At 36.5% G+C, this 11,328-nt stretch overlaps 1 protein-coding gene across 1 annotated transcript; it reads left to right on the top strand.

Moving 5' to 3' along the window:
- Window positions 1–682: 682 nt before the first annotated feature.
- LOC142356120 (somatostatin receptor type 5-like) lies at window positions 683–1,585 on the top strand (the record flags this gene model as incomplete). Its single annotated transcript, XM_075408088.1, has 1 exon — window positions 683–1,585. A coding segment is annotated over one exon (825 nt), but the record flags the coding sequence as incomplete, so codon positions are not given.
- Between the last annotated feature and the right edge of the window lie 9,743 nt (window positions 1,586–11,328).

Raw genomic sequence — 11,328 nt, forward strand, 5'->3', positions numbered from 1 at the left:
CTTTACCTGAAAAGTTAAGGCCTCACTACCTTAACTAAATAAAGTTAAGGTAATTTTACCTTAACAGAGTTAACGTAAATTTTTACCATAACCCGAGGTAAGGTAAAAATTAGGTAAAATTTACCTTAACTTTACCTTATCAACGGTTTACCTTAACTCCGTTAAGGTAAAAATACCTTAATTTTATTTATTGTGTAATATGAAAATATCAATTATAAAGGAGCATATTCCTACTGGGCTTTATTATTGTTATCCAATGAATTGACTTGGAGCCCGGTTCACGGGAGTCATTTTGTCAATTTATGGGAGTCAATTATGCAAGTACGACCAATTAATTGAATAATGAAATAAGTCTTCATAACTTGTAGTTTTTACGGTTTCAAACAAGAATTCAGCTCATTATTTACCTTGTGAAAGTCGAATTGGAATTCTCCGTTTCATTCTTGCGTTACGAATGTTTGCCTACTTGGCAACTTCAACAATAGAAAGTTCTTTCAATAGTTTGGGGCCTTTTCTGTTGGTCCCCCCCCCCCCCTACTCAGTGGGTGCATTTCATTTCCACCCCCATACGTACTTGCCATATTTTTACATAATAATTTACCATATGGCACGTGCTCTGTAACCGAGGAGTGAATAACGTACTAGGAGGCGCAAACGGAAATGATTTATTGTTTGTGTTTAGAATGTGGTATGCAAACTGTTCCACTACCATTCGTGGGCCAGCGGAGTTGTGGCTGCATATCACGTGGTTACTATGGCCGTCGACCGGGTCATCGTGATTAAAGCTCCCTTCTGGCACAAACAACACACAAAACCACCATTCGTCCGTCGGGTCAGTTGGACTATAGTCGTGACGTCATACACAATTGCAATCAGTGCTCTGGTTTTCTTCGACATTCCAAACGGTGGAGTTTGTGGCTGGAACTTTCACAGATCAAACGTCCTAATCAACCGGATTATTCTGATAAACAACATTTGTATATTCCACGCCATACCTGTGTTAACATTGTCTGTATGTAACGTCATTTTCGCGGTGGCTTTGAAGAAGCGCAATGAGAACTTTGTGTCTCAAAATACGGGCAACACCACAATTTCATCCAACACTGTTACCATGTCAAATACTGTAGCTTCTAGGATTCGTCGTAGACAGCAAAATAAACGAAGTTACATAATAATGCTCATGTGTTTGACAATCGCTTATCTGGTCTTTTCACTCGGTCTTATAGGCTTCTTTTTCCTCATGAGTCGATCGGTGCAGCGGGAAAGACAGATATTCTTCCACGTTTGCGCCGAGCTCTGTGTCATCATGAATAATTCGGCTAATTTTCTATTCTACTCAATGAGCGGCAGTGCTTTCAGAAATGCATTTAAAAAAGCGATGATGCTAAAGTTTGGCAGACAACCAGTCTCGGCCGATACCCCAGCAGCCAATCCGGAACAGCCAGCGGTCAATTTACAGACAATTCCTCCAAAAGCTGCCGCGAGGCTGGACGTCCGGCAAGAATGACTGGAAAAGCTTATTTTAGACATTCTGACATTTATGTTGACGACTTTAACGAAAAGTAATCTGATCTATATGTTTTACAACAACATTTAATGTAACGAGCAAAAAGAGATTCAGTTCGGTTATTGTAAATATTTTTAAATTGTACTCTGAAAAAAAGTTCAGTTAAATTTAACCGAAAAACGCCCCAATTTAACTGAAACGTTTGGGCGAATTGTTCTCATCTGAACTACACCCAACTTGCCTGAACTCTACCTGCAATTTACCTGCATTTTTCAGGCGTCACCGGCTGAACTTTTACCTGAACTCACCTGAAAAATACCTTAAAAAATACATGTACTGTTCAGGTGATCCAAACTTTACAGGTGTGTTTACCTAAAAGTTCAGGTATTTTTACCTGATTTTTTCAGGTGAAGTTCAGGTTAACACACCTGAAAAGTTCGAATCACCTGAACAGTTCCTGAACAATTTGCTCGAAAAACAAAGATTTTAGTCGTTTCATTGCCAATTACAAATTTAAAGAACTCTTTTTTAGGTGATTACACCTGGACTCGGTCAGGTAAAATTTACCTGAACTATAGTTCGGGTGTGTTTCAGGTGTTTGTACACCTAAAATTCACCTAAATTTTCGACATTCTGAACAGGGTTCAGGTAAGTTTACCTGAACAAGTGTTCAAGTAAATTTACCTGAACCCACAGGTTTGACAAAAGTAATCAGAAACCTTTTTACTCATACAATGTTTCTGTAATGAATGCGGTTTTTTTCTTCACGGAGGTTGGTGGCAGAGCAAACAGCGGTGAATCAGTCTTGCGAAATTCTTTTTTTCTGGATGGTAGTACTCTGAGCTTGTCACGATTAACACTGGATAGGCTTGTTTTTTGAGTAAAATTTTATTGCATGGAAAAAATCTGTTCAGCTTATTATAATATGCGCTTCAAAGTTCCGCGTGGGTACTTGAAAAATTTAATTTCCATAGCAAGTCTAAACCACAAAGCTAAGTGTGCTTTGCGGTAATTGCCTACAAACTAGTTTATTAATAAATAGTGTTTATGCTACTATAATAATAACCAGTTATAAGCTACAAAAGTATGACATTATTCTGCTCAGACTTAGTTTCAGGATATGAGTAATTTTCAGACCATACGGATGAATATAGCCCGGGCCAACTCTATTATCTCTAAATTCATCAAAACCTGCTGTTACTTTTGGAGCTTGGGTGACTATGTCTTGCAGTGGTTGAGATTAAAAGTTCCGAAGTCCTATTGCCTTGCAGGAAGATATGTTTTGTAGTAGTAGTGGTAGTAGTAGTAGTAGTTCAGGCTTCTGCAATGCACGGGTTGAAGCACCCTTATTGATCGTTATAAATGAGATAGTTTTGAAATATGGTTACAGTTTTTGCACAGGCAGCAAATTCTCCAAGTGCACATGTCAATTTCGTTAAAACTTCTAAGAATCATTTTCCAATAAATCTCGCTGATCCGTTATTTTTTTTTGTTGTCTGTAAGGTCTGTGTGTTTGTTGACAATATTACAGAGATAGGCTGTTCTCGAACAAAAATTTTCGTCGCTTTTGAATAATCGTTTTTTTCGTAAGTTTGATTTCACATTTCGCGCCTTGTATCGTCCGATTATTGTTGTTGAAATGTATATACTTTTCTATGACAATGTTGTATTTATTGTTTATGAGATCACATAGTAGTAATAAGCCGTGAAGTTCGAAGTAAAAAGATAGAGGTAGAATTTTCAGTTTGATTAAACGTTCCTTATATGTGAGAGAAGAACCGATTATCCATTTCGTCGCACTTTTTTGGATTCTTTCGATGAGTACTAGATCGCATTCAGACGGATACCACACTTGACATAGGATATAATTGGTACATTGTAACCCTTGTATGCGTTTAATTTAACTTGAAGGAGAGTTCTGTGGTTCAATTTTCTTCTGAGGTACCAAAGTGCTTTAAGAGTTTTGGAGGCTCGTGTGCTTGCGTTTTGATGCCAAGTGAGGTTATCACAAACTTGTATTCCGAGATCTTTTTGATGAGACGAGATGTTGACAGTTTCATTTTTTATTGTAAAGAGTGACTTTTCCTTGAAACAAAGGATCTTGCGTTTGTTTTCATGGAGGCGCATTTCAATGTTATTGCAGCACCATTCATTTAATTTCTGGAGATCAATTTGAAGTTCATGTTTGTTATTAGAGAGCAATTTTTAATCATCTGCATAACCGTAGGTTTAACTGTAATCGATTTTTTATGGTAAATCATTTATGTAGACGAGAAAAAGTAGTGGCCCAAGGATTGAACCTTGCGGTACGCCGCTAGTGACGTCACGAAGGCTCGACTTTGAGTCTCCAGTGCGAACACGTTGTTTTCTGTCGTCGCAGTAGTTGGCTATGAATCTGAGGGCTTTTCCCCGACCCCTGATTCCGACAGTTTTGCAACAACGCTGTGATGGGGTACTGTATCGAACGCTTTCTGGAAATCTAGGTAGAAAACGAAAAGTTCATCATGTGCAATTGAGTCGACTTCTTTGTACAGTTGTTCTAGAAAGCATAACACTTGAATAATTGCTGAACGTTGAGGCCGAAAACCAAACTGGGAATCGTGAAGTGTTCCTTTAACGTGCTCATAGAGTTCGTTGAACATGTTTTCGCTTCTCGAAAACTTTTGAGAAGCAACATAAGCAATTAATTGGTCTATACATATTGATTGTGGCTTTATCGCCGTCTTCGTGTATTGGTGTTATGTCAATTTGTTTCCAATATGCTGGAAATTTACCTTTGTTAATGAATGTTTGAAAAAGTAGAAGTAAGGATCTGCTTTCTGTTTTTGATAGTTTTTTCGAAAACAGGTTAGTTATATCATCAGGGCAGTTGGCTTTACTAGTATCAAGTTTATTTAGTATACTTTCAATTTCTTTTTCTGAAATATCGAAACGATTAAGACCTTTTTCTTCAAAATTGAACTGGTTCTCAACTTTTGATATTTATTAATTGAAAACACTCTGGAAAAATAAATTGAACAACTCGGTTTTCTCTTCATTAGTGTTAGCCGTTTGTTCATTTAGGTGCATCTGGCTTGAGAATGGTGTGACATTTTTAATTGATCGTAAATATTTTTGAATCACGCTGAATTGACGTGTTGAGATGATCTCGCTTTCATAGATGACTGATCGTTTTTACAAATTGTGTTGACTTTTTCTTCGAGACAATCTATTTTGTTTAGTGTGCTTGGAGCAGGACTTGGATGGGCAATTGCTTTTTGTTTCAAAGTTGATAGTTTTTTCATTTCATGGGATGTGCTTTTTGACACCCACAGGGGGAGCTGTGATCTGTGCTGAGTTACTCTTGGGACATTTTGTTCGAAAAGGCGATTGAACCATTCACAGCACTGTTTAAGAAGTTCGTCAACGTTACTGTAACAATAGGGGTTAAATGGGTTCTTTGAGATGTTGCAATTAAAATTAATCCAATCTTTTCTTTTGTAAGCGTATTTTGTTCTTCTGCGATCGGTCGCTTGATCATAGTTGTTTTCGTATCGTGTTATGTAAGCGTAATGATCTGCGCATTTTTTGTTGTTGAGGGCATAGTTATTACTAATTTTAATTTCGATTTTTGAATTGATCCAAAATTGTGGTTCGTTTGTTAGGAAGACATCTAGCTGTTTTTTATACCACAAAAGGTCAGTGAAGTTTAGCATTTGTTCAAAATTTTCATCTAGAATTAGTTGAGCCAGGTGTTTTCAAATTCATCTGGTGACGACATTTATTTCCAGTCAGTGGTTGAGAAGTTGAGATCTCCTGTAATGATGATTAATTTTGGCTTTGTTTTCTTCTCTAAAAACTTTAGCGTTTGGGTGAGGTCTTCAAACTTCTGCTTGCACCATCTGTATGGGCTGCCTTTAGGTGGGTTGTAAATGCAGACGATCAGGATTGAGTCATTTTTAGTGTTAATTTTTACGATTAGGCAATCCTCACATGTGTTTTTAACAAACAGTTCTTTAGATTGAATGTTGTCTTTTACCGCCACTAGAACACCTCCATGTTTTGAGACACCGCATTTTGAAGTTCTGTCATTTCTGTGAATGACATTCTTTTGAGAAAAAGTGCTTCGTTTGGAACTTCTTCTGTGAGCCATGTTCCGGTTAGGCAAAGAATGTCTGGATTGTAGGGGATAATAGCGTTTGCAAATGCAAATCTTCGTGGTAGATCAATGAAACTATGTAAATTGAACGTTAGAATTGATACCTCTTGTTTTTTGTCTATATATTTTGCGAGTCAGGTGGATTACCGAGCATTGTCTGAGTACTCGACCCAATTTTCATCTTGTTTTTCGTATAATGTCACATTCATTACTTTTAAGTTTTTTTCTGGGGAAACCTGCGTCTATTAAGTCTTTTCGCTTTTTCAGACAGTTGTTCAGTTGCTCTTTTTCTTGCAGGGAGTAGTCTTTGCTAATGTACACTGTTTTGTTATATCGTTTCAATCTTGAGAGTGAGAGTAGTAAGATGCGTTTGTCATACATGCATGGCATGGTTGCAAGAAAGGTACGATGCCTTCCATCTTTGAAAATACCCATGCGCCTGCAGTCCGTAATTTGGCAGTCTAGCTTGAGGAATTTGAGGATTGATTGTAATTCTTGTACATCTTCTTCAGTTCTTTCACGAGCGGTTTCTTTCTTACTTTCATCAATTCCTCTTGTTCTGATTGCCGGGTCATTTGCAGTTCTGGCATTTATTTTGCTGCTAATAGTTTCTTTGATGGTGGTTTGAATGTCGTCTTTTATTTCTAGATTGTTCTGTTTTTGTGGTGGAATTTTTATGATGTCCAGAATCACATCCCGTTTGTTCTGGTGTACGCAAGCGTTGCATAGAAGCAGAACGTTTTGATTGACCTGTTGAAGTGCATTTAATATTTCGTTGCTAAATTTTGTGCAGCTTGGGGACATGTGCATGATTGTGGCACAGCATACGCAACGGAGGATTGCCTCTTTTTACCAATTGGCTTAGAACTTGTTTCACATTGAATACTCATACCCTCTAATTGAATTTGTTTACCAGATGTTTTGGAACTCATTTCGTTGAGTGTGTGATTTAAAGAAAAATTCACATTTTAAACGGGTGGAACTAATAAATTGGGGAAAGAAAAACTTATTTAACTTTGGAACCAATTACTGGTACCGTTGGTAATTCGTGGGTTTGTACGAACCACACTCGCAGTTCCTAGCACAGCGGTAATCCTTTGGATGGTATTTTTTGTCTATGTTTTCGCTGAAATTTGTGCGTAGGATTTTGTTCTATAATATGGAACAGATTCCTCCAAGGGCCTTCCCGTTGAGGTGGACGGCGTCGTTACTCAAGTGTAGTTCCGGAGAATAAGCTTCTTTCAGTGATGCCTCTGTATTCTCACTTTTTACTCTTTTTTGCAGTTTGTTGATGAATTCGTTTGTTGCTTTGGCCTTCTTTTACTCGCGCTGTTGCTTCCTCGTGAACGGATGCCAACTACAAATACTTTCTCTGTCGCAAGAGGCACAAGTTCTTCGGCCAGTAAGGCAAGTTTTTCTGCTCTTTCTTCTGGTTCTTTGTTCGATGGTGTTGAGCCGGTGAAGATGTCGTTTCCTCCAATGAAAAAAAACTATATTGTCGTTTTGCCTTTTTTCCGGTAAGAATTCTGATAGATGTCGAATTTGCGCTACTGGAAGTTATAGGATGTTAAAGTTCGGAAACCGGAGATGCTTCAATTGGGAATCTTGCAAAAATTATGTTTCTGGTCTTGGAAGTTTTAAAGATATGAAATCTCATTCTGTCTTCCTTTTTCACCCGTCCAAGCTAGGAACGGACGGGGCTTGAAAGAAAGATAGAAATAAATCGTTGGAACCAATAACTGGTACTGGTGGTCTTATTGATATAGTTCCTAGCTTCAAATGATCTGAAATCACACAGTTTATCGCAACAATTAATAAGTTTATCACAACAATTTGTACGTGAACAAAAATAAACCAGACAAAGTAAGACGTGATTCATGTACATTTTCCCCCTTTTTAAATATCAATAATATCAATATGAATAAAAAGCAGCTCAGTTTCAGTTATTTCTGTTTCTCAACTCAATTTCACTCTGGTACCAAAAATCAACGTACAGCATGACTTCTGCACGTTAAGAATGATTTCTACATTGTAAACAAGACTAATTTGACAATTTTTCGCCCTAAAATAGTCGAATTTTGGTTGACAAGATACAAAAACAACTCAATTTAAAAAATGACCTGATGCACGGCAGTCATTCTTATGATCGCTACCTAATAAAAAAGCTCCGTGGCCAAAAATTGTGGATCATTAACAAAAAATAACAAAAAATGATAATTGAAGGTCTAAACGCTCCAAAAGCCCAAGTGGAACGCATCAGGGTGACCAATAAATCGTCCCAATAACCAATGATTTGTCAAAATACTAAACTAAAAAAGTCAGCTGAACGTCAGCTGGTCAGGACGGTATATTAAGCAGCTTTAGCAGCTTTTCGTCTCCTGACAGAAAGATTTTGTTCACAAACAAGACTCGAGAGCGCATCTTGAGGAACGCAATTAGCTGAGTTCTCTGAATCATTGGAGCCAGACTTTTTGAAAGAAAATTGAGATCAGACAAGCGATTTTTAATATTTTGATCTGTAAAAAGCAATCAGATGAACAGAAAAATATATTAAATGCATAAACAAGCTAAGCCCTTCGCATTAGCTTAAAATAAACGTTTTGAGAAAAACTGAAAAAAAAATTCTTAAAAACGTTTCTTTTTCAAAAAGATCATTCTCCTGTACTTCAAAAATCTCCAGCTTTTTGCAGGAAAGAGAGTGGGAGGCCCTGGAATGTTCAACATATTGTCCGCTAAATCCAATTGAAATTTAGGTGTGAATGTGATTCAAATTTAACGAAGCAGTCATGAACTAACATGATGTCTGATCCGAACTCAATTATAATAAAATTTGAAACATGGTCAGATTTCTTTCTCGTGTTTCAGTTCGTATAAATATCGAAACCATCAAAAAAAAAGTTGCTTGTAAACTTCAAGCACATCGAAAGACGCACCAAAAGCTCTTGGCTCTATTACTTATACATTGGTTACCGGCCGACATTACTATACCAAAATTTTACTCGTAGGCCTTATGTATCAGCCGCTGGTTTCAATTTGGCTATACTCCAGTTCAGAAATTGTTGTGTGTAAAAAGCAAGAAAATAAACGCTATGTTCATTTTTATTCAGAAAAAAACGACGACATCTATTTTTTTCTCCGGTATCGTGGATATGTCCGGTTTTAAAAGTAAGAACCCTTCGGTATAGTCGCTTTCAAACGACAAGAAATCACGGAAAAATAACGTTATGTACTTTATTTCTCATGATCATGCCAAGACCCAGTAAGTGTGATTTTGTGAACCGAATTCCCATCAATGTTAATTAAGTCTGTTAAATTTTCACCTCCAAAAACAAACAAAAAACGAAATTTGTTCAACCAACATTTTAAGAGGAGCTAAAACAGAAAGTCAATCTATTTTCAATCACTTTTTAGACAACTGTTTCAACAAGAATTACGTTTGAAACTCCTGCGATTAAAAATGTATCAAAATTTTTGACTATATCTTGAACAAAAACTTTTATGAAAGACACCGACCATTTCTGTCTAATTTCTTGCGTTTCATACCAAACATGCAAAATCTAAGCAACCGATCATTCCGACAATTTCCTACGGTTGAAACAAGAAACACTGAACAAACCAAACAAACCGTCAACTTCTTACGTGGAAAACGAATTTAGTCAATATGAGAAATATATATATATATATATATATATATATATATATATATATAGAAAGAGAAAGAGAGAGAGAGAGAGAGAAAGAGAGAGAGAGAGAGAGAGAGAGAGAGAGAGAGAGAGTGAGCAAGACCAATCTGTGAGAATAAAGGTTGCGTTGAATGTTGGTTGACCAAATCATTGGGAAATTAAATATTACGATGCTATTATAAGAAAGTTTTGAAATATTTTAGAAGCGATGAGTCAGTTAGCATATTTCTGTCGCTGTACTGAAAATTTCAATACCTGTTCAAAATAATTGTTTTCGGTTAACTATACCTTTCGTTTAAAAAAAAATTTTGTTATCGGTTAACTAAACGTTTTGTTAAAAAACATTATTTTTTATTTTATTCTTTTTTTAGAATTTGCCTGCACCTTAGAAGAAACCAAAAATTGTAGTATTTGCGTGTATAGATTTTTTCGTTTCTTCAGTCAAATAAAACGTAGGTTAAATAAACAAATAATTATACGTCAATCTTAATTAATTTTGGTTATTTATAAAGAATCAGTATACGGTCTTATCGAAGTGAGTAATTTCACTTCAAATTTTTGTACAGCTACATAATTTGCTATGTACATCTTCAGTTAATCGATTATCCCTAGCTGGGACTATACACATGTAATGAACCAAATGAGCAACGAATCATTAAGTATGTTAAATTAGGGAGTTAGGGAAAGGAATTTGCAGGACAACGGAGACCCCTGAGGGCATCTCCAGGACTATTGATTTCCCAGAGTACGAACTTGTCGCGATCCTTAGAGGGGACTAACTGTGAAGCTACTCTGAGGTTAAAGCTATCGACTTGGAAAAGACTGGCGAGCTTGGTTAACACACCAGACAGTTCAACGTCTGCAGTAACCATTGGCAATGTACCCGTTTGGCAATGGTGTTGCGTTCTTTTCAAATATTTTAAGACTGGTCTGGTTGGGTTGTGGCGTAAACACCGTTTAGTTTTCCACGCCATCTTTGATCTCGTTTTACGTATATTGTTTGATCAAGTGTTTAATTAATTGAAATGACGGATCTATTCTGTTTTGGCACCCCAGTGTTTTTTACGCCCCACAGTTACACTTTTAATATTGTTATATAGCACATTACTATGTTAAAAAAACAGAGCGGGCGACTGGGGTGTAAAAAATATCGGCCCACAAAGCTGGGGGCAAAACACAATAGATCTGAAATGACCACCTGGTATTGTTCTCAATCATAGAATCATAAATTTCTTTTATTAATTAAAAAAATCCTAAAGATTAGAGAATACCTATTAAAGTATAGAGACATGAAGACATATAGTTGTGTTACTTTTCATCGCTTAATTAGTTGAAGGTTGAGGGCTTGGTTTATCTAAGCGTTTTTCGTGAGAGTGTAAGAAAGTTAGAGCTCATTGGCGATGTTGCTTGCGGATGTGGCTGCGCTTGAATTACCAAAGGATTCTCAAATCCATTTTCCAGTTAAATTAGACAAATTTTGTTGCATTAGTTTGCAGTTTATGGTACATTGTTATTTCATTTCGACCATTATAACACTTAAAAACAGTCAAATACCTTGTTACATTTCTCTTCGAACTTCGAAAAAATCATTGTTTGAAATTTGCAATAGTATTTCCGGTGCAAACTTATATCATTGATTGATTTGTGTAATTAGGCTTTGAATGATTTTTTCCAAGATACTACTTGCCTTAAGGCGTATAAGAGATTTGCTCAGTAATTTGTTCAATTGATACCACGCCGTTGCTTACGGTTTCCATGAAAGTCTGATTAAGAGTAAAAACGGGTATGAAATAATGAACGAAGCGTGCACAATGACTTCTAGCAAGACAAATTCCTGAACTTAGAGCTGAAGCTCCGTTCTCTCCTTGCTTTTTATTAGCAACAAATTTGGGGTCTTAGAATACGTTAGAACAAAATTTTGGTCACCCGAGGGTGAATTAGATTTTGTTCTAAAGTATTTAGAGAACTAAAGGATTTGAAAGTACTGAAGTTAAGAGGAG

Source organism: Convolutriloba macropyga, unplaced genomic scaffold (genome assembly GCF_964194025.1).
Source record: "Convolutriloba macropyga unplaced genomic scaffold, txConMacr16.3 SCAFFOLD_1380, whole genome shotgun sequence".
In the NCBI taxonomy this organism is placed as follows: Eukaryota; Metazoa; Xenacoelomorpha; order Acoela; family Convolutidae; genus Convolutriloba; species Convolutriloba macropyga.